We start from the raw sequence: 24,097 nt of genomic DNA on the forward strand, positions 1-24,097 counted from the left end.
CAAAATTAAAGCAGCATAGCAAATATTATGGTTAAAGAAAGGGAGTGTCCAATTGGTAGCTATACTGAATAGAATGAATAGCATGAAATAACCAGGAGCATTGGCTATTAAATGCCAAAGTGGGCAAAAAAGTGTGCAAAGTCTGAAGTGACACAAGGTTGTGCAGATATTGTACGTTAGTACAACATTTTGCTACTTGAATGAACCAGTGCTGCCCAGCACACAGCATCATTGGGGTGTTTTATTTTGAAATCAGACACGGTTTCGGAGGCAAAACCGGATTTGATATTGTGAACAATTGTCGTTAGCAGACGATTTTACAGGAAACGTCCGCAATGTAACCATTGTTGGCATCTTATGCGCATGTCAGTGGGCCTGATCTGCGTCTGCATCATCACGCGCTACAAAAAATATCGACGATAGGGACGACGGTAAATGTAGTAAATGTAAAATTATCCCAGAATGCAACAGCACCCGGGAAGTACCTTGCGAGCGGGGAATAGAAAAAATAACACCATGCGAGAATGAAACCTGCATTTTTTGACAGCTTTTAAAATCCATAAACGACAGCACAGTGTGCGAGTCCACCGTGGATTAATATCTAACCGTTGAGAGTATTTCATTTTTAAAAGTTGCCGTATTCTTTTGTTTTTTTAGTATGATTTAATTAAGACAGCGCTGATCGGGCCCTCACGCGGGCATCTGTCAAAGCTAACTAGCTTTAATGCTAGGAGGCTCCCGAAGCCTTCTTATCTCTGTGGCCGAAGTAGAAACAGCCTGTCAATATTAGATGTCAGCCTCTTGTTAAGGGAAAATGTCTGGCTTTAACTTCGCATCCGGGACTCTTGGTCCCACCAACCCGGGTGGGGGATTTTCATTTGGGGCAGCGACCAGGTAACGTTAACAGTCTGTAATAGCCGACTTGGCTAACGTTAGCTTAGCCAGAGGTAACTTAACGTTAGCAAGTCGTGCATCCATCACGTAGTATATTGGTTCTGGGCAAACCTTTGTCCCGATACATTATCGGCAAATCTACACACCTCGTAAAACATTGCTTACGAGTTTTTAGGAATTGTTTTGGTCATCTGGTAAATTCGGCATACAAGTGATCCAACAAGCAACACTTTTTGAATTGGTTGCTCGCTAACGTTACCAGTACCACCACCACCACGGTGTGTTTCGCCTGTGGAAGATTGTGGGAATAACAGGCGAATCAATTTTAAAAATTGAATTTGTGTTGAAGTAAACGCTGCTTGTTGTATTTGATGTATGTCAGTTTGAAGCATAACTCCTATAAGATTCGTAAAACGTAATGTTCTATCAGGTATGTACTTTTGTCTTTATTAAACTGCCAGGGTTTTGAACTGAGATCTCTCCATACAAGACAGAACTAAACATATTGGGACTAGGCAAACCTTTACTGCTTTATATATTCGTTAATTTGATATGGCCAGCTAATGATTGAAAATATGGAATGCAGAGTTTACACTCATCGGCATACTTATCCTTCTGTATAGTTATAAGTTAGGTAAATTCCTATTTTAATAAACTTTTTACTCTTTCCACAGTTGTAACTGTTGGCCATAGAACATGACCAGTTCACTATTTTTTTCAACCTAAGTTGCTATCATAACTAAAATATATATTCCTAATGAGAATAATTAATGACGTCCTCCTGTATAACGTTTACATGTGCCATCACTTGCTCAATGTTGATGTAATTTGCTTATAGTTCTGTTTTTAACCAGTCTTGTCCCCTTCGTCTCCATATCCCTAAAGTGTCTGAAATCTGTAAGGGATCATAGTTTTGACTTAGATCCACCCAGTCTATTTCTAGGAAAGTGCAGGTGGACCTGATATCTTATTATGGTATATTTAACAAGGGAGACATATTGCATATATTACGCTCAGAAGTAGGATGAGGTCCCCTCTTCAATCGCCCCCTGTGTATTGACCAGTTATTGAAAACCAGTCAGTTTGCATTTCAGAAGTCCCTTATTTCGTCTCATCTTTAGTTTTATCCCAGTGAAGGCTGTGTTAGCATGGTATACATTGATTTTACAATCAGTGCTTCCCTTTTGTTCAGTTCACTACTTCATTCAAATACCTTGGGAGAACTGTGAGTTTGTGACAGATCTTTCTGCCTTTTCTCTCTTTAGTGCACCTGCTGCGAGTACTGGTGGCTTCAGTTTTGGAACTGCTCTGGGTGCAGCAGCCGCCACCCCTGCCGCCGCCGCCACCGCCACCAGCACCACCCAGGCTCTTGGCCTAGGAGGCAGTCTCTTTGGTCAAAAACCCACTGGAGGCTTCTCTTTCAACACCCCTGCCTCAAGTAATATAAACACACAAATACACATATAAACCAACTTGCAAGCATTCTGTTATTAGTGAAGGTGCTGTTGGTGTGATGAGCATACACAAATATTATGAGGCTAGAAATCACATGCACATACATAGAGTCCTGTGTGTGCCTGACATGTCTGCCACCTGCAGTCACAAACCTTGTCTCACATTTAAATGTTGTTCTCTTACAGGTGCTGTGGCACCCACTGCTGGCCTTACATTAGGTAAGTTTGGGTATGTGGGAAATTTCTGCACTCAAATTTTGCAAAATGGTGCAATGATCAAAACTGACAACAATGGTCTGAGAGGGAAAAAAAAGATTGAATAACATTGCATGGAAAAGTACATTGAAGTGTCCCCGCAAGCTCGTCTCTCTACCAAATTCCATGATGCTCTTAAATTCACTGTTGAAGTCATAACCACCTGACTTCTGATGTGCCCAGAGTAAATCCTTAAAACCATCCACTGCAACCTTTTTTGAAATAATGGAAAGGATTTTAAAGTGTAGTCCACATTTAGGCTAAGTTCTAGTGAAGTTTATGTGGCTATGGAACCTAACTAGTGATCATAGGTAACTGATAGCTGCCCTGCTGTAACGGCGGTTTTGGTTGAAGGTGAGATGTTGTCACCTTTGATTGTCAGCGTGAGGTCAGAGTAGCATAAAATAACAAAAAAATAAAATTTTACAAAGTCAACAAATCACATTTTCATAGATCTTAGAAGTCATTGGGCTAGGTGATTTAAAAAAAAAGATTAGTACTCTGGTACTACAAATAACAATAAATGAAACATGAAGTGTTTAGAAACTTCATGAAAACAGGCCATCACTTTTAATTCTACATATCCTTTCTCTCAGGTACCCCAGCCTCTACAGCTGCTGCCACAGGCTTTAGCTTGGCCTTCAACAAGCCCGCCGCCTCGGCCACGCCTTTCTCCCTCACCGCCGCCAGCACCTCCACGGCCCCTGCGGCGACGGGCTTAACTTTAGGCTCTGTCCTGACCTCCACCGCTCCACAGCAGCCTGCAGCCGCAGGCTTCAGCCTCGGCCTCGGCCTTGGCGGCACAGTGGCCAGCACAGCAGCCCCCGCAGGCTTGTCGCTGGGCGGGAGTCTCTTCGCCAACCCTGCGTCTACAGGTGAGACGCATACAGAGAGTCTGACATACACACATGCACATACTCCAACCCTCACACTTGTTTCTTTAAATATTTCTCATAGATCCACATGCTCAGCCAGTCAGAGCTGAGGAACAAAATTATCTGTTCTATAAATACAATATAATCTCCAATCCTAACAGTGTTGGTGCCACTGAGCTATAACCATGTGTGTGTGCTGTGTGTTGCAGGTTTGGGTCAGACTCTGGGCGGAGCAGGGGGGTTAACATTGGGTTCTCTGATAGCTACCTCCACGGCCGTGTCAGCAGCCCCCGCTCCCAGTATTGGCCTGGGCGGGGTCGACTTCAGCACCTCCTCTGAGAAGAAGAGCGACAAATCATCTGGAGCCAATGCACAGTAAGTCTTGCTGTCGTAAAATGTACGCAGTTCCATATTGTACTAATTTGGAAATGCTAGAATAGCTTTTAATTCTGTCCAGCAAACCTTATTACTATTACTCCAGCTAAAAAATCTGAAGATTCAGAAAATGTCACAACATCCAGATTTAAATATGGATTGCAAAACAAAAGTTTGTATTAACATCTCTCTCGCTCTTGTTCTCTCTTGCTCACTCACTCTCAGGGATAGTAAAGCTTTGAAAGATGAGAACCTGCCCCCAGTCATCTGTCAGGATGTGGAGAATTTCCAGTAAGCATTGTTGTCCTTAGTTACTTTATACATTTTTGTGGGATTTGAGCTGTTGGTCTTCTTGCCACAAGCCTACTTCTCTAACATTGCAGCTACTTTGGGCACCTTAGAGATGTCACGTTTGCGCAGCGTTTTACCTGCTACACCAGCAGTGTTTGTATTCCATAGGGGACACGACTGATTTGGGTTGTTGCCAGTTTGTTGTAAACACAGCTACAAGTATTAATCACAACTTTGATTTTTGTAGAGCTTTAGTTTTGTCTAATCTATTTAAAATACACGGTTTAATGGGTTATACACTTCACAAAAGCATATATGTTTGTATAGACTGTTTTTGTGTAAAAGGGCTTAACAAAAGCCATGCAGCCTCCATGACTGGTATAGCAGCTTTCATTGATTACAATGGCAGCACTCAGCCATGGCACGCTATGAGTATGAGTCCTGCTGCGTCTCTAACATGTCCAGTGTAGAAGCTTCATAACCTTTAACCAATGACATAACTGCTTTGAACTGATATTGTCTATTTAATTCCTTCCTTGTCTTATAGGAAGTTTGTGAAAGAGCAGAAACAGGTGCAGGAGGACATCAGCAGGATGTCCTCTAAGGCCATTTCTAAAGTCCAAGATGACATCAAGAACCTCAAACAGCTTCTCTCTGTCAATGCCAGCGGTCTGCAGCGCCAAGCACTGGCTATAGACAAGCTAAAGCTGGAGACGGCACAGGTAAAAACAAACACATGCACAGGGCCAAGTGTGAGATATTACAGCTAAACCCAGGGTCCCTACACAAGTCTGGAAGTATGGAAAACGTTGTTCAGTTCTTACATAAATCACATACACAATATGATATTACAAAGACATCATTGACCATGGCCAAAGTGAGATGAGAGCTCAGTCACATAAGTTAGATGTACCAAACATGTGTCTTTACAGAAAATTGACGGTCCCCTTTCCTTTCCAGGAGCTGAAGAATGCTGACATTGCACTGCGGACACAGAAGACTCCCCCTGGCCTTCAGCATGAGAACACGGCCCCATCAGAGTAAGCCAGCTACCTGATAGCAGTGCAGATGCAAATCAAAAAGAGGGGGGTGCAGTATTGTCTTGGTGACGGATTGGTGCAAGCACAGTGCCTTGTTTTGCCCAGAGCCTCTTCTATACCTAACTCGGGTTTTGCCTGGTTAAATTGAAAGTTTTGTTAAAATTGATGGAAGTTGCTGTACTTGTCGCATTTCTGCCTCCATGTGACAATACTGTCCATTCCTCTTCTCAGTGGTAGTGACAGTACTTCTCTGCTTTGCTTGTTAAGCCAACATGCCAAGTTAAGCCAAGTCTGTCAATACTGTTGATCTCAATTTTTATCCCTTTTTATCTGTTTTTTTTTTTTTTTTACTTTTATCTACCTAAGTTTTAGGAATTAGGTTAAGTTGAATGTTATTTCATTTGTGTGTGTGTGTAGTTATTTCCGTAGCCTGGTGGAGCAGTTTGAGGTGCAGTTGCAGCAGTACAGGCAGCAGATAGAAGAGCTGGAGAACCACCTGACCACGCAGGGCAGCGGCTCCCACATCACCCCACAGGGTAAGAGGACATCCATCTGGCTTAGTAGGGAAAATGTTTCAGGTCATTTCAACGTCTTAAAGTTCAGTTTCCGTACACATATGCATTTATTTATTTATGTGCATTTTATGTAATTGCTGACCCGTTGTCATTTCACACTTTTGTAATTTCTTGTGATGATGTGAAGAATGATCTTGAGCTATAGAGTTGGTTATTGTATTGCTCATCCACTCCCAGGGAACATTATAATGAACATTGACCAAAACAACATTGACAGGTCTCTGGCACAGCTTACAGTGGCCTATAATTGATATAAATATTAAGCCAGTAAACTCAGCACCTGGCAAAATAATCATTGAGTCATTGGTATGTATGTGTTCCCAGACCTGTCCCTCGCCATGCAGAAGTTATACCAGACGTTTGTTGCGCAGGCAGCCCAACTCCAGTCTGTCCACGAGAATGTCAAGGTGGGTTTTTTTATTGTCTTGGAAATTTATGCAGCAGTGTCAATGTTTCTGCAGGCAAATGCTGCATGTCAAGCTTGTGATTCCAGTAAATGTAGTTAAGTTTGGAAGGAATAATGCATTTCCTTATTTGGTAATAAGTTAGTGTTATTGCCAGCCAAAGAAAGACCTGGGACATTAAAACCAACAAAAACGAATTCAACAAAAAGCATTTGAACAGTGACACTGATAAATATTGTTCAGGGAAATTGTGTTGTATGATGTGAACCATCATAGAAAATTCATGATTAGCAAAAATGTGACCGATCCCTAGATGGTTGATATTATAGGATTTGGACCAGATAAAGCTGCAGTTTAGCAGTTCCTAGAGCACCACAATCTAGAAACTGTGGGATGGTAAACATACAGAAGCACAAGGAAAATGGTTGAAATGAATAAAATGACAAAAATGGAAAACTTTAATGGTGCTGGAGAACTGAAAGAGAACTAGGTGACAGGCCTTTCTGCTTTTGTCAGCTCCTGAGTACTTAGAAGTTGTTTTTTGTCTCTTCACGGTTTTCCTGCCTTCTTGCCCTCCTTCTGATCTGATTTTGAAGCACGACTAACTGGGCAACTGACAGGCCTTAGAAGTAGTCATTAAGTTACTTTTCCTCTTTGCATTTTCTTCTGTCTTTCTCTTTGTCACAGACATTGGAGTACTCATACCTTGGCTTTTTTCAGACCTTTGAAGTAGTCTTTGAATCTTTCTTTGTTCTCTTTTTCTTCCTTCACCAATCCTGGAGCAGAAACTAGTTGCTGTCATTGAGTACGTTGACATGCACTCCAATAGTTCGATCTCAACCCCATTAAGGCAATTCTCTGACTATTGAACTATAGATTTCTGCTCGTGGCATTACTTCGAACCATGTAAATGTTGTAATCAAATATTGCCTTAAGCTGATTACTCCCAGTTATCAGGGGATTGGTGTGCATGTAAATGTACTCATTGTCAGGTTTAAAGGAGAATATCTTTGTCATTTAGAGTTATATCCCATGTATTACTGTCTATAGAACATCTAATTAGCCTACTTTTTTAACAAATGAGTAAATTTACCCCAATCATTTTGTATGTAATTAGATTTTTTTTTTTTTAACATTTACTCATTTTTTGTTTGTTGTTTTAAAAGAGTAACCAAACCCAAATATGTGTAAAACCTGGTATCTAAAGGTTAAAAGCATGCTACTGAAATTGCCATTTGCTATTGGCTGATCTTTGGTAGCCAGGTGATGTCACCACCGGTTGTACTCTATAGAAGGTGGCATCACATGGCACCAAAAGATCAGCCAATTACAGATGGCAATTTCAGTAGCATGCTTTTTACCTTCTTAGATGTCAGGCTTTACACGGATTTAAGTTGATTTAAGTGTTAAGTTACTCTTAGAAATACAAACTTTATGACATCAAACCTTGACACTCTCCCCTCCTTTTTCTGTCTTTCCCTCTCTTCGTCTCTTCTGTCGCAGATCTTGAAGCATCAGTACCTTTCCTACCGCCGGGCCTTCCTGGAGGATTCCACTGACGTCTTCGAGTCCAAACGGGCGTCCAACAGGAAGTGGCAGAGCGCGCCGCGTGTCACCACCGGGCCCGCCCCCTTCTCCAGCGCGCCCAACGCCGCAGCGGTTGCCATGGCAGCCACGCTGACCCAGCAGCAGCAGCCAGCTCCAGGTCTGACCGCCTTCAAGTTCTAGAAACTTCTCCACCCCCATCCCCCTGTTTGAGTGAACGAAGGAGGGAGAGGAGAGGGGAAAGGAAAGAGAGAGTGGGGGAGTGAAAGGGGAGAGGACAGGAGGAAGATACTGTGGGACAGGGAAGAAGAAAGGGGGTCAGAGAGGAAGATAAAAACAATTAAAAACAACAAAAAGCCTTAGCTGGTGCCAAGCTCTTGTCTGTACTTTCTCCAGTGGAAGAAGAGGAGGGTAGAGGGAGAAAGGGAGGGATAAGAGAAATCTGTCGCCAAACTCCTACAGGAAGCCTATCTCTGTGCTGCTTTGCCACCTTGTCTCTAACCCTCAGTTCAAGGGATAAGGGAGCCAGGAGAAAAAACAACAAATGACATTTGTTAGACGCTTTTATCCGATGCGCCTTACAATACCAGAGTGCATACATTTTTTTTTTATACATGGCCCCAGTGGGAACTGAACACCTAACCCTGGCAGTGTTGGTGCCAAGCCATTGAACTATATTGAGAATGTTACAATGAAACCAACACATACAGTGATACCAAGGATATTTTATTATGTCACCAAATTTCTCTCTCTTTCTCTCTGTGTCCTCTGTAATGGGATCTGAGAGCCTGGTTAGGAGGCAGTCATTACTGGAAAGACGATACAGTAGGAGAGAGTTGGGCTGCCTCACTCAAAGCCCAACCGTCTCTATTCTACTCACTTGAATCTTGAACTTATAATTAGAGTCTCAGTCGAGTTAGGGCTCAGTTTTATTCAACAGGTGCTTGAAATAAGCGTACTGAATGAAGGTTAAGAAATGAAGAGTTTTTAAGTAGAAACATTAGACCTTTGCTGTGTGATGTAGATATAATTAGGAAAATGTTCAGTCAGGAGTATGGGCGTCTGTTGATTTTTAGAATTTGTCTGGGTGTTCAACTGCTGTGTAAGGTGTAGATTTATTATAATGTAGCTCTTACTGATTCCAGTCTGCCTGCATAAAGAGAGGTCTTGTGTAGGGATGCTCCGATTGATCAGATGCCAATCAGTCAATCATCGGCTGATTTTTGAATACAGGGCTCTTGAACATTTTTCAGACCAGAATCCAAATTAAAGATTTGGTCATCGCGACACCTTGGCTCATGCAACATACAGCTTTTCTTGTTTAGGGTCTTACCATTAGCAAGCCCCATTTTGGGCCCAGACCCATATTTTTAAGAAACCATGCTCTAAATAATGAGATTGGAGGCCTATATGAACTTTTATTGAACAAACCAATCTTATTTATTAAGCAGAAAATGCAAGTTTTCATTAATTGTTAGCCATCATACCGCGTGTTATATCCCATTCCATCTTCCATTAGTAAAAAGTTCACGGAAGTATCCTCTTTCAGTTCATTTGGTCATTCTCCTGAGTTAATTTCCAACATAAGCAGACATGTGAAGACACAGATCTTTTTCTGAATCATACTGCTTCTTCAGAGATTGGCGTCAGATCAGTGTAGGCAGGTGTACTTTTTAAGGAATTGCTGATTGGTATCTTTCCCACAAATCTCAATCGAATCAGCCCTATTACGCTGTACACTAATGCTATGAAACACAACTTGTAGGCAGGTCATTTTATTTCACTCACCTCAGTACTCAGTGACAAATGAATCACTATTATGAAGTGTTTTTAAATTTTCAATGTCCTTTGTTCTTAGTAGTGTCCATTATGGATGTTGCCACATCTCTGAGGTGTTCAACAATTTATCAGCCTTTTTTGTAGGCTTTGGTTGTTGCCTTCTTACCGGCATATCAGGGCACCCGCTTGAAATGAACAAACTAAGCTACTATGTATATTAGTATGTTTCTGCAGTTTTTTTTGTTCCTTCTAAAGTTGAATAATTTAAGTGTAGTAAAGATATCATTCCTTTGTAACCATGGCAGCGTCTTCAGTTTCCATGGAATCTTGAAAGCAATATTTAAATTGGTTGTGGTTGCTAAGGCAGCAGGGTTTGAAAATTCTCACACACAATTACAGAAACATGACTTCAACTCTAGTTTTATTCGTGTACGTCTACAGCTTTCTTTGAACAAACATTTCATCAAGACTGCTGTATTTTCTTAGACTGTTATCAGATCCCTAATGCCACCAAATTGTTAACCAAACAATGAGCGTGGCTTGTATTTATTCTATGTAAAAAGATATGAACATTCACACTTCTTTGAACTCTTTGCAGCACATGCAGGAGTTTTTTTTCAGTTAGCATCTAGCCTATTTATTGTATGTGCCAAGTAGTGGTAATTCTCTAGTATTTGGCCCAGTCATTTCATAGACTAAGCCTAATCAGACATGGATGTCATGGTCTCCGGTATTATTTTGTATAAATCGGTCCATAATTGGAATGGTATTGTCGAGTGTGGCCAATGTAATAGCATAGCATAACACTAGTAATGCAGTTGGGTGGATTTTGCTTCAGGTGACCCATTAACTTATGGGCGAGGTGGTTGATTGTGTAGGCTAAGAGGTTATTCAAATTAGTGCCTCCAAGGACTTAAGGTAAAAGGTGCCAAAAGACTCAGGCATGTCTGGCTCTCCGTTTAGGCCAGTTCCTGCCGAGGGCTAGGATCCATTTAGGTGTAGTTGTTGGGGTTTGAGTTTTAACAGCATTGTCCAAAACTAATAGCAACATGTCCACATCAGGGCCAAGGGGGAGTGCCAGGGCTTAATCATAGAAAATCATAGATACTATTTACTTACCTAAATCTGTAACTCGACTAAGAAATTGTCTTGTCCCGGCTAGACTTACTTGGCCCTGAAGTGCACGCGAGGCTGTTAGCCTTGTAGAATAACCCCAGTCTCTGTCACCCACTGGCCTAGATGAGCCAGTGTGATTGTGTACAGTCAAAAACATTCGTGTTGTGACAGCGAGTTGAAGCTGGTCTTTTTTTGTTTCATCTACAGTGAGTGTAATATGGATTTTGCGTCAAAACAATGAAAAAGACGACCAACATTAGCTCACTGTTCAGTACTTATTCATTTGGTTGTATGTAGCCATACCGCTGTTACTTGACTCAAGCTATTTCACTAAAGGGCTACTGTCAGTGTTCTGTTAACAGGGCTGGGGTCAATTCACTTTCAGTTCAATGAAATCAGAATGTAAAATGAAAGCGCTTTTCACAGATTGATATTTCAATTAGTTTCTCAATTTAAAAAAAAAAAATCCACTTTCTTGATTGGTTGAATTGAAAGTCAGTTGAGCCCAATTTTGTTTGTAACTCTGTAGTTCAGAAGAGGAGAGATCTTTGCTGCTCATATACACTGGTACCTCAATGCCAGTGAGATGCATTTGTGCCAAAAAATGAAAGGTCAGTATGGTTATGTGTCCACTGAGAACCTCTGTTCATAGCACTAGGTTCTTGTTTTTCATCATTTTCAGCTGAAAGGGTGCTCTGTTGCTCGTTCCAGATACTGCCGAGAGCTTAGCATTTTTGGCACTTGGAACACTGCGGAAAAAAGTTGCGATATCAACTGGTTTTTAGTTGAGTCTTAGCAACGAGACACATCTCCAGCGGTGTACACGAGCATCTGTCTATCGCTGCTAGTTAAAGCGGTGCTCGGTGAACACAGCCTAGTTCAGCTGATGCAGTCATCTTTTGTGAGGGAGCTGTTGTGTGCTCAGAGATTAATAAACTGCTGCTTTGGACATTCCAGTCCTGTCTTCGACAACTCTAAACTCTTTGCTTGTAGAATGGAGAAACAGCTTTGGACCTAGCTAGACTCGTGTCTTTTATTACCTGGATTCCTAAGTAGTCCAGAATTTTGACACCTCTGTATATTAGCTTACATTTTACCATGTTGTCTTCCACACCTCTATGATTGCTCTTGAACGGTGTTGATTATTCCAAAATTATGGAATGATTTTTGATCTCTTGACGACGCTGTTTGATTGTGGACATTTAGTCACCTTGTTGTTCCTGTGCGTTTATGCTAGGTGTCTTAGAACTATATTTTAGGTATGTGAATGCACAATTTAGCAAAATGTAAACAATTGGAGCAGTTTGTCACTATCTAACATTGACACTATTGACACTAACATTGTCAGTATTTTATTCACATCTCAGATTTAAAAAAAAAAAAAAATACAGTTTCTCTATTTCCTCCAATGCCATCACAACAACAGAAGTGATGTTCTCTTACCTCTTTTTTACGAGTGAAGGAATAAAAATGTGATTTTGACACAATAGAGCACTTGGAATTTCTCACTCCAGTGCATCGGTGCCTCCTAGTTTCAAACACCGGCGGGCTTTTGTTGCGTATTGATTGTTGAGGACGTTTTCCTGAACTTGACGGTGTTTTTTGCTGGAGAACTTTTTCCAAGTGGTTCCTGAACTGTAATTGTCCTGGAATTTGCTGATGATCCTCGATTGTGCAGATGGTTCCTGACTTTGTTCAGTGTGATTTTGAGCTTCTACACTGTTCTCTAAAATAGGCCTTGGAAGTCTAATTCCTAAATGTTTCTCCAGAGCATCTGGTCTTTTGAGTGGTTGGCTGTTAATTTACTGTTTTGAATGTCCTTAATCATTCTTGTTCATTTCTTTTGACTCTATACGAATCATACGCTTACAGCATGCCTTTCTTTTTGTCACACAAAGTTCTTGGTAGTGGTGCTTAGTGGACTTGACTTCCAGAAGGTACTACTGTTGCAGGTTGTTTTTGGAAGTCTTGGAAACTCTGACAAGCAATAAGTTTGTAAATGCTTATATGGAAGCTAGACTAATTCATCTCTTTTAAATTTGTTAATCAGTCACCTCTGTCAATTTAGATACAGCAAAGAAGAGTGTGTGTAGCCTGTAATGGCGTGTAGGTCCTTCCAGGGTGCAGCTTGTGTGTTTAAAAACAATTAACCGTTGTCCACCTAGAACTGGCTTTTTTATTTGAGGACACACTGGTGAAAAAACTTTCCACAAACATGAACCACAAAGCTTATGCAGGTAAATTCAGCCAATCATTGTTGGTGGGACGTTCCCAGAACTTGGCCCCACTGACTCCCCCTATGTCTGGGCGAACTGTAACATATCACTGGGTTTCCTTTATTTTGATCAGTTTACACTGAGAGGCAGCCGTAGATGCCACCTTCAAGTCTATTATCTGAATCTGGAGTGCTTTGTAGATGAGTGTGTTTAAACCTATATAACCAATGCCTGTTGATACAGTATATTTAATATATAATATGGTGTGCCTTTTAAGCTATATTCAATAATTATCGTTTGTGTGATGCATTTTTGGCACATGCTAGTTCATTCACTCTCAGAAATCTTGAAGATTTGAAAACTTGTCAAATGCAATAGAAGCTAGCAATTAACAATCAGTTCTGTTCTAAACTGTTTGTCTGTGTTTTATGTAAGTGGAATTGCATATTAAATTGACAATAAATCCCTTTTTAAACAAAGAAACCTTTGTCCTTGTTTCTTTTTGACTGGAGTTATTTATAACACATAGACAAATTGGAAACCATGCCTAAATTTGACTACATGAAGTAAAAAATGACAAAAAAGGAAACAAGACAGGTTTCTGAGTGAAAGAACTAGCAACATAATTGTTCTTTTCCACATATTGTCAGCAAATATTGGCTTTAACATTAATAGATTGCATTGTTAATGTTAAATTATCCTTCAAAGCAATATCTATTGATGCAGTAAAGTACATATTTGCTGTACTGCAGTTGAAAAAGCGCTCCCAGTTGCCTGATTCTGCAGAAGTCACTATATAATGTTTTGAAAGCATCATGTGAAGGTAGTATAGACTCCACAACTGCTGACACACTGCTGCGTTAGCTACTTGGCCATTTCAATCTCTTGATTGCTCACAAACACACAAAACACAACCAGACCCTTAGCAGAACACACACTTTTACAGCCTCTCTCACACAGACATTAAGTTGCTGAAAGATGTATTTATCTGTATTTATCTCCTTTTGAGTTTTTGCATATGTATTTATTTGGGATTTCCAATGTAAAAGTTATACATCTGATATTTTCTATCAAAGTGAAAGGGAAATAGAATTTTATGTGAAAGTATGTAACAAGTCTAGAAATTACATCCTGTGCCCTTGTCATGGTGAAGTCATATTGTCCTTACCTGATGCTGTTGCTAAGGAATCAACAAGAAATATCTTTCTCACACACACACACACACACAGAGTTTCAGGGGAGTAAAGCATATGCTCTCTCTCTCTGCCTCAGGGACCCAGGCACCCTTGGGGGCAGGGTTCGGAAACCCCTTTGCCTCGGCAGTGGGCACTAGCTTGGGCTCTTCCAGCCTTGGAGGTACTACCTCTGTTTTTAATTTTAATATGAATATTCCATTTTATTTCTTTACCTTGCCCTTCCCTTAAGCCATTTCTGCCCCACCCATTCTAGCTTTTAATTCCAGCTTCTGTTTTTTTCTCGCTGCTCCCTTGGTCTTGTATAGTACTGAGTGTAGGTAGCAGGCGGTGTGTGTGTGTGTGTGTGTGTGTGTATGAAACAAATGAGTGATGTAGTGAGAGCTTTGCAGCTTTTCTCTACTCTCAAGTGCAAGAGGTTAACTGTGCATTCACACCGCAAGAGAGAATTGAGCAACCACTTGCCGCAGGTCACTTTATTTACTCTGACCTGAGACAAGTGGGTCGATGCAACCACACCGCAGTTGCCGTCAGTTCCTCATTTTCATCAACTTTTCTTCAGTGAGGAAAAGTTGGGCCAACAATCTTCAGCAGCTGTTATATGTCCTTCCTATTGCTGCAACACCTTTGTGCTTCAGCTGTTAATCGGCTTGTGGACAGTAACATGACAGTGTGGTTGCAAGCAGGCTTAACGCAAAGCAAGACACTGTTTGGTCAAATCTTTCTCAGGCTTTTCTCTCCCATTGACCAGTACTTTGCTATGCAGTCTATTCTCACTCCTGTCTCGTCCAGTCACAAGTCGAGTGACTTGTATCTTACTGATGCTTAGCACTCTGTTGATTCGCTGGGTCGTGCCACTTGGTGTGCGTGTGTATGTTTGTTAATGCGCACCTATGTGCACTTCTGAGGCGCTGCTCCTTGTTTTCACTCTTGGTGTAGGCTGTGTGTGTGTGTGTGTTACCACAGCTAACTTCCATGTCTCTCACTCCCACAGGTTTTGGTGGTGGTCCAGGATTTGGTGGGGTGGGCACTGGGGGCTCTTCTTTCGGTTTCTCCTCCACCACTAAGCCCACAGGAGGCAGTCTGAGCGCAGGTACATACACACATATGCCCCATGCACACACACAGCCTGAGAATATTACAGTATGCTGATATGGTTTGAATGCCCCATGTCACTACTATTCACACTAGACCTGGAGCAGACTTATGTACGCAGGTGTACTTCCTCAATTGTCATTTCCCTATGGACTGTGACCTTATAATGTCATCAAAAGCGGAGGTATATACATGCTTATTCATGAAGAAGAGGCTTCCTGCATACATATTTTCAAGCTATTGTGAGCCTGGGAGCAATGTGCAGGTATCTTTAGTTTCTCTTGTCCCCGCTGCAATGTGTCAACTTTGTCAGCACCACCCTTTTTATAGTCTTTTTTTACGCCTTTTACATGACAAGTGTGCTGGCGGTGTGGCCCCACAACACGGGCTAGGTTCTGAATTTTCATACCAAGTGGAGCAAAGTTTGACAAACTTTGCTCAAAAGTCGGTAAATCCCACCGATCTGTCACCTAAGTATCTCTATCTCACACACACACACTTTTATGTAAGGGCTTTAAGTTAATGCAATTTTTTTTCCTCTATCTCTCCTCAACCCTTCACCCTTTATCCGCTCCCTCCCTCGTCTCTTCCACCCCCCTTCCTTATATATTCCTCTTGCTCTTTCCCCCTCTCTCTCTTTCTGCCCTCCCCTCCTCCCTGTCTCTCGCTGCTCCCAGGTTTTGGTACCGGCAGCAGCTCGGGCTTTAACTTCAGTAACCCTGGAATCAACGCCTCGGCCGGCCTGACCTTCGGCGTGTCTAACCCAGCTGCTACGGGCTTCGGCACAGGAGGGCCCCTGCTGCAGCTCAAGAAGCCTCCCGTCGGCAACAAGAGGGGAAAGAGATAGAACCGACGAAAGACAGAACCCTCCGACTGACCAGCTAGGGCTTTCTAGAGTTTAAAGCCCGGTCTCCCAAAAGCATATTGGCGCTATAATCATCTTTATCCAACAACAGAGCAAAGGAAATAAATGTAAATGGGCATCTTTATTGCCCAAAAAATCATCAGGGATGTGATTGGAAACACAGAAAACATAAGGAAAAATAATCTCCCATTAGAAATGAATGGGAGATATATGCTCAGTAAACAAAAGTTGAAAAAACTCCCGTCACTGACTATAAAACCAGCAGTATTTTTTCTTTATACTTTTGTTCTGGATCATCCACTATGTTGTCCACATTGATCTGATCCCAGTTGCCCAGTCCTAAGCCAGTGTGTTACACAAAAAATTGCCCATATATCATCACCTTAACCGATATGTCATTTTGGTAGAGCATTTTCCTGTTAGATCCAGGACACCACAATTAAATTATATTACTTTGGCCTCATGTAACATTAGTTTAATTGGTTGCATAAAGAAATTCTTAGCATGAATTTGCCCATTTGCATTGCCTCAAGATGTTGCCTGTCAATCATGGCCTTTAGCGCTGCAGTGCTTTTGGGAATGCCAAGCAAGGACAGAGTTGGGTCAATTATACTGGAATTGTTGCAGTGATCTGTGAGGATTTGCTTCAGTCTGACTATAGTGCAAGATGGATGTGTTTTGCACTTTGGGGGGACAATTCAATTGGTTCCGTTGTGTTTGTCAAGATCAATCAATCCCAGAAATGTATGTGAATGCATTTCAAATGATGATTTGGCCCAAGTCGCGTCCAGGAAAGGCTAAGAGACGGCAAAGGGAATGAGGGTTTATAGAGTAATAGTGGGGTGGGAAGGGCTTCGTCCATGTCCAAAGTTTAAATGGGGTGCATTATCTGATCCTACATACTTTTATAGGCACAGGAGAGTGTCCAGGGTGGGTTTTTGGGTAAGCACAGTTTTATTTTTGTATTAAGTGGAGAAAGAGATGAGTTTTGGGAGGGGGAATAGCATAGGGATGGGATAGTCCATTACCAAGTCCACATAACCTGTGTTTTTCTTAGCGTCCAGCCTCATTATTGTTGTTTCATAATTGCTTTTTAGACACATTTTCTGAACCCCTGCAAGTGTGTACAAATGTAAGGACTTGGGAGAGAGGAGACGCTGTGCTGTTTGTACTACATGACTCCCATTAGATGTTAGTTGAATCTGAAAGGGATTTGACAAGCAGATTCTTCTAAGTACCCAACTCGGTGTATGTGTGTGCTAGAACAAATTTGCACTTGCCAGCGTGTATGAACTGAGAGTGATTGTGTGAATGTGCATGCGTGCGAACTGTACAAGTATTTGTCTCTCTGTGTCTGTCATAGTAAATTGCGGACTTCTTGTTGAGCAAAGGGGAGGGGGGGGATAAATCTCTTCTGCTTTTTCATTTGTCCACGCCGTTTTTCTCCGTTACCAAATACTGGTAGTTTGTGCTATTATTTTCTATTAATCACAGTCTGTGTAAACCTGTATTTTCAAAGAGCTGTTTAATAATAAAATCTTAAAGACGGTGGTTTGCCCGTTCATCCATGACATCAGTTCAATAAATGTGTGTGTCGATACAGAATGGTGGGTGTCAGTATGTCTACCTGTCTATCTCTCTGTGTGTGTGTGTGTGTGTGTGGCTGACAAAAGGAAAACTGATCCTGCATTGCCTCACTGTTGCTATGAGACGTTGTTATGTTAAACATTTGGTTGCTAGGCAGAGATTACACGCCATCTATCTAGCTAACTAACGTTAGCTCTTAGCGCGTTTTATCCACAGTTATAATACCGGTATTCATCATTCAAGAATTCAGGTAATGTAACGGCTTCAAATAAGCGTTGGGATAATGATAGACAGTCATGAAGTTAGTAAGGGAGGAGCCCTTCTTTAGCTCTAAGCTAACATTTGCTAGCTTAGTTTGAGACCGGTAGTATTATGGCCAAACAAGATAGCTTGCTAACGTTATAACAACTCTCTGAAGTCCATTAGCTCCAAGTCTGCTAGCTAAGTATTACTTTAGTCCTAGAAAGTAATACAGCCAGCGTTGTTTTCTAGCTAATGTTCCTGAGATACTGAAACTTCTAAGTTACAGGACAACACCTGTTTGAACAGAAGAACGACACCTGTCGGGTGCCTAATGCCAGAAAGTGACATAAGCTGCTAACGTTACATCTCCTCAATGTGACATGTTTTCATCCAAGCAGATCCGGCATATGTGGAAAAACATGAAGAAAAGTCAAGGGCGTTTACAGGACATCTGTTTGCACAATTTTGATAGGCAACAATAGCCCAACCCAAAGAGTTGCCTCAGCAGTGTTGTCTTTATTATATAGCAACAGCTTGCTGCCAGGAAGCATTTCAGTAGACTTTTGAGCCTGTGTCTCATTTTGTTGCCTGTTGCATCTACATTACCCCCATAATTGCCCAGTATATCAACACCCTTGGATAGCTAAATTTACAATACTACAATTACATACTCATATTAATGGTTTGTTATTGTCAATGGGGGGTTGCATTTGATAGTTTTTACTAACTAGGGGGATGTCATCCTTCTTTTGTTCCCTCTCAAATCATCTGCTGATTGGGCTACATTGTGTTCTTCCGCAGCCATGCCTCTTCCAGACACCATGTACTGTGCCCAGCAAATCAACATCCCTCCTGAGCTGCCAGACATCCTCAAAGAATTCACCAAGGCAGCCATCCGAACACAGCCTCAAGATGTGCTGCTCTGGTCTGCGGCGTAAGTTGTAATCTCTGTTGACGGACTGCCGGTGGTTTAGGTACAGGGTAGGGATGCATGCAACTTTGTTTTATTCCAATCTTAAACAATGCTATAAACAATGTCTCCAGTCAGCATCACTGTATGAAAAGCCGAGAGCCCCTTTCACCCAAGCAGCTCTTATCTTGGCATTGACAGGCTGTAATTGGGTCCCTGGGGCTTCTATGTTACCGCAGTGGTTAAACTATCTGACTTTCTTGAACAAAGGCAGAGCACTCAAAGTGTGGGATGAACCTTAAATATATTAATAAGCTTTCTAAGCCTAAGGGTGGTCATACCCTAGGGCAATCTTTTGCAAATGTAGATGGATATTGTTTACAGCAAAAAGGAACAAAGTGAGCACAGGGTCAAAAAAACAATTCAAATGTCTCCTGGTGACAAGATGTTTATATGAGATTAAAGCAACAGCCTTACGTCACTTCATTGGGCACTGTTGCCTCTCAGAGTTGCCTGAAGGTTACACTGTGTATTGCTGCCTCTAAAGTCACTGTAAAGTCATTTTAAAACAGTGAGAACACAGCTACTGTATGATTTAGCACAATAAAATTACCTGTAAACTTAAAAAAAGAGGAAGGGAACTACAGTCAGGAGAAGACATCGAAGTATTCCAGGGACTTGGGCTTGTATGAGGCAAACTCCTGTCTCATTCCCTCCTACATTATACTGTATCTTTGTATCACTTAATTAACTTATCACTTTGCTGAGCCAAAGGAGGTTGACAAGCAGGAGGAAGATGAGCACAGCGTTTAATAATAACTGTGTGTGTGTGTGTGTGTGTGTGTGTGTGTGTGTGTGTGTGTGTGTGTGTTCTCTCCCAGGTATTTCACTGCGCTGTCTAAAGGAGAGACTCTGCCTGTCAAGGACAGGCTGGAGATGAATGTTGCCACCCAGAAGACTGACACTGGACTGACCCCAGGTCTGCTCAAGGTCCTCCACAAACAGGTACTGTCTCACCAGCAAGACCACACCAAGTGGAACGGATCTCTTTGCATATTTGTTTCGTTCATATTCTCCAGTGAATTCTCTAACTTGTTATATATTGCATATATCTTTTTAGAATTATTCCATTTAATTTCATATTGTATATATTATTCATACATACATACATACATACATATATATATATATACAATTTTTTCATGTACTTTCTTTGTCCCAGTGTTCTCTACTGCTGCTATTTTGCACACCCTGAATATATTGTGTAATTTATATATTTCATACTTTTCATTCATATATTTTTACTTAATACATTCTAGTGTTGTAATTGTTGGGTTGGGTTTAATACAACACGTGCTTTCTTATTCATATCCTATTTTTCTTTGCTGTATCCTATTACTATTTGCTGCTGCAATGACTCAACAGATTTCATAAAAGTTTAATCTTATCTTCATCTTATCTTATCTGATCTTACCTGGGGCTTCTACTGGTATCAGTGGTGTGGTGTGTTCATTTAATGAACTGAATAATTTATAGACCCATACAGGCCAACCCAATACTTAGGAGATTAATCTTGTGAGGAATGCTACTCTCTTTCTGTCTTTATGCCTGTTAGCTTTACAGAGTTATGAATTCTTAACATTTTAAGACCCTCTGACAGGCTACCACAAATACAGAATCACAGTATTGATTGGTTCATTAGCAATAATTAAACAAGTGGTTTTGATGGTAATCTACAAGCAAAGGCGAGAATGTGCCTTGCTAGCGTGTTTTCTGCACTTAGCCCCTCCTCTCCTTGTGTTTCTATCCTTGCTGTAACTTAATTCCATATCATTCAATACTGACATTTCAAAAGTCCACCATATAACTCTCAGAAAGATCATTAAATGAATGAAATCTTGTTGAGAAAGAGGTCATCAGTATGCACGGCTGCCAGACTCCCCAGAGCCAGTACTGATGTGTAATTTAACAAATACTCCACAATAATAATAATTACTCATGATTCCTTTTCACAGTCATCTGGTTAACTGGATAGCCTTGATTTATTCAGTAAAGAGGAACTGTAGACGTGGTGGAAGGGCCTGTGTGTAATCTCTCCTCTTCTGTCTCCTTTCCACACCTCTCCTCTCCTTTCCTCGCCTCGCCTCTCCTCTCCTCTCCTCGCCTCTCCTCCCCTCTCCTCTCCTCTCCTCCCCTCTCCTCTCCTCTCCTCCCCTCTCCTCTCCTCTCCTCTCCTCTCCTCTCCTCTCCTCAACTCTCGTATCCTCTCCTCCCTACTCTCTCTCTCTCTCTCTCCCCACCCCTTCTCCCCCTCCCTCCCTTAGCTGTCCCCGGGGCAGACGTGCAGTAAGGAGGAACTACAGAAGAAATGGAGGGGTCTGTGTCTACCCATGGATCAGCTGGAGAGCCTGCTGTTGCTGGGCAACTTCAGCTCCGACATCGGCTGGATGGACTTCTTCACCCTGGGCTGCTGTAGTCTGGGAGGGGTGAGATGATGTTACACAAGGACAGATATAAATACTAATACTTATACCACTTAATACCACTTCCTTTGAGCTCATAGCCCCTTGTGAGGCACAGCTGGAGATCCTTGAACAGCGCTCCTTTGTTCATTCCACAGTCTAGGCTGAAGAATAACGGTGATCCAGATTTCTCCGTCAGGGTCCCCAAGGTCTGGAATGACCTGCCCAAGGAGATCACTGTCCTCCTTCAAAAGTTTTTTAAAAACGCACTTTGCTAAGGCTTGCTTTCACTTGAACTATGGTCTGTGTTCTGTTTTTATTCAATTCTATTCATTGCATATTCTATTATTTTTCTTTTTACTTTATTTATTACATTTTTATTTATCTTATAATGCACTTTGTTACTCTGTTTTGATAAGCACTCTACAAATAAAGGTTATACTTCTTATTATTCATTGCCACCGAGGACAAATTCTGAGAACTGAAAAAAAAAAAGGCCAATTCCACATAGCAATTTGAACCATTGTTGTACAATATAAACTTAGAGCGTACGTTGGGGTTATTGGATGAAAATGATTGCAATAATCCACTTCTCTCCATTAGAAATGTATAACGTGCTTCAGTGTAGGGAAAAAGGTCAGAAAATCAATTTGCTTTGCTTTCATTCCCGACATGTTGCACAAGGCTTTTGATACTGGATTTTATTGATGTGGAAATTTCCAGATACCAGTACCCTATTTTAGCCCAGTATCAGCCTGATATCCAGTACCGTCGTCAGCATTGGTGCATCCCTAATAAATACAGATCACACATGTCTGTAATCGGGAGAGAAAAAAACAAAACTAACAGAGCAATTCATTTAGTTAACACTGAATGTAGAAAAATATTAGGATCACTCGCCGTTTGAAATAGACTGACTATAGATGAATCCCTCTCAATTCTATTAACCCTCTAATGATTTCACTTATTAAATCTAGAGATGCAGATGAAGCAGAGGAGAGAGGTCAAAGAGGAGTTTTTAAGCAATGAGAACCTTAAAGGGGGTGCAACTCCATATAAAGAAGGTTTTCCTTACATTTAATTTTCTCAGTGTCTCTATGTTGGGTGTTGCCGCTTATGAGGCTGCTGAACAGTTTAACCACATGAGGGCAGTCATGCTCTATGTTGATGCCGCATGGTATTTTTTTCCCCCAACTATCCTTCTGATTGTGTGAGCCGGTGTGTGTGTAAGTGCAACAGTGTCTGCGAGCGCGTGCATGTACACACGTGATACTTGCATGTGTCGAATTATCCTTGAATGTGTGTTGTTTGCTCTGTGTTTGTCTGTTTTTTGATTGTATCCCACTGTTTGATGTGCGTTCTCAGAACATCATGAGGGCTCTGAAGTTTGCCTGTGAGATCCTGACGGAGGACGAGGAGGGGGGCGCGGCGCGGATCCCGTTCGACACCTTCGTCAAGCTCTACACCTACCTGGCTCACCTGGACGGGGAGATACCGCAGGACCACATTGACAGCTTCCTCAGCAGCCTGCAGACACAAGTGTAGGTGTTGCTTGTGTGTGTGTGTGGTGTGTGCGGTCTCCTCAGATGTATGGCTGACTGTAAGCTTATAGACATGAAGCCTACTTCTTTCCCTCCACTTGCACTAAGCAGAGTAGATGTAGGCGGTGGAGAATTAGACCATTTAAAATGCATTACCAAAGAGATGCTGCTCAGTTCTCTTTTCTCAAACAACCTAATTCTTTTTCCCTATTTACAGCTATTCCTTCACTTTGGACTAAGTACCAATCAAATCTCATAGAAACGCATATTATATTCTCGATCGTATACTTTTATTTTTCAGTTTCTCCTAATTTGTTTTGTTACTTGAGGTAACAAACAGGTCGCAGCACTGTTTTGATCCAGTCAAGATCTCAGCACGATAGGCTATATCCCATAAAGCTCTGTGCTGTTGAAAATATTACACATTATCAGTATCAGTTCTACACACTTGTCAGCTTCTTTCCATTGTTAATTAGAACTGCATATCAAAACAACTTCTAGTGTTTGGGTAAGGGACATATTTTATAAAGATGTGTGGGAAATGCATTGAAAAGCACTTTAAGCTGAAGATATGCTGCCAATAGGTTGGGGGCTGTTGGATGAGTGGATGAGTACATTTTCTGCAGCGATGGCTGCCCGCATGTGCTGAACACCGCTTTAGCTCCGTTTTGCCCAACATTACTGGCAGTCAACGTCGGGAGGCTAATGAGTACAAACAGTTTAAGGGCTAAGCTCAATCCTCTGACCTCAGATGGTGCTGTGAGATAGTGATAGTGTCGTGAAAATCCTTCTGCTGCAGCGTGGAACTGTTGCACTGACACACTGGTTTCTCTGGCCAACAGCAACACGCAGAGCGGCATGATTCAGGTTTCCAACTTCTACATCAGCAGGAAGTGAGGGTAGGAGAGATGGAAGGCGACGGAAGAGAGGAAGGAAGGAATAAAAGGAGCAAAATGACAGTGTTCAATTAATAAATGGCCTTGCTGATACTCCTTCAAGCACAGCTGTTGTTTTATTGCCTAGAAATTGGTCCCATTAATTGTTAGCATCAGACACAATAGGTTATTATCCGTCATTGTTCGGCTGAATGAGGCTGCTATTTTGAGGAAATCTTTCAACGAGCGGCAAGAGAGGCACAAAGCGGTCTTGTACACAAACTGTCAGGTGAAGTGTGCGTATGCTTTTTATCGCCTCACTGTTCCGGTATGTCTGGGTTAGCCAGAGTTCATTTATCAAACACACAGCCTATCAGCTTGGGGCCTCGTTGCGCTCGGCCTTTTCCGCCTGGCGTATTCATTTAGCCCAGCAGAGGAAAAACAGAGAGGAGGTGAGGGGAGGAGAGGTGAGGATGTGATTGTCAGCCCCTGTGAGAGAGATAAAAC

At 41.7% G+C, this 24,097-nt stretch overlaps 2 protein-coding genes across 5 annotated transcripts; both read left to right on the forward strand.

Annotated features, from left to right (window-relative positions):
- The first annotated feature begins 486 nt into the window (after positions 1-486).
- On the forward strand, positions 487-17,520 carry nup58 (nucleoporin 58). Of its 4 annotated transcripts, XM_071909946.2 has the most exons (14): positions 487-894; positions 2,160-2,332; positions 2,535-2,567; positions 3,200-3,478; positions 3,688-3,853; positions 4,079-4,144; positions 4,692-4,866; positions 5,105-5,184; positions 5,602-5,720; positions 6,084-6,166; positions 7,667-7,868; positions 14,092-14,175; positions 15,007-15,105; positions 15,785-17,520. In XM_071909946.2, exons 1-14 carry the CDS (start codon positions 815-817, stop codon positions 15,952-15,954), a joined length of 1,809 nt encoding a protein of 602 aa, XP_071766047.1. In that variant the 5' UTR covers positions 487-814; the 3' UTR covers positions 15,955-17,520. The 4 variants fall into 4 exon arrangements, with proteins under 4 accessions (XP_071766047.1, XP_071766049.1, XP_078147553.1 ...); XM_071909948.2 differs by lacking the exon at positions 14,092-14,175; XM_078291427.1 differs by lacking the exons at positions 14,092-14,175; positions 15,007-15,105 and having other exon boundaries at positions 7,667-7,884; positions 15,804-17,520.
- Positions 17,521-18,605: 1,085 nt separating this feature from the next.
- On the forward strand, positions 18,606-23,612 carry ropn1l (rhophilin associated tail protein 1-like). Its single transcript, XM_071909954.1, has 5 exons — positions 18,606-18,736; positions 19,594-19,717; positions 21,037-21,198; positions 22,540-22,715; positions 23,558-23,612. Exons 1-5 carry the CDS (start codon positions 18,606-18,608, stop codon positions 23,610-23,612), a joined length of 648 nt encoding a protein of 215 aa, XP_071766055.1.
- Positions 23,613-24,097: the final 485 nt, after the last annotated feature.

Source organism: Centroberyx gerrardi, chromosome 22 (assembly GCF_048128805.1).
Source record: "Centroberyx gerrardi isolate f3 chromosome 22, fCenGer3.hap1.cur.20231027, whole genome shotgun sequence".
Taxonomy (NCBI): domain Eukaryota; kingdom Metazoa; phylum Chordata; class Actinopteri; order Beryciformes; family Berycidae; genus Centroberyx; species Centroberyx gerrardi.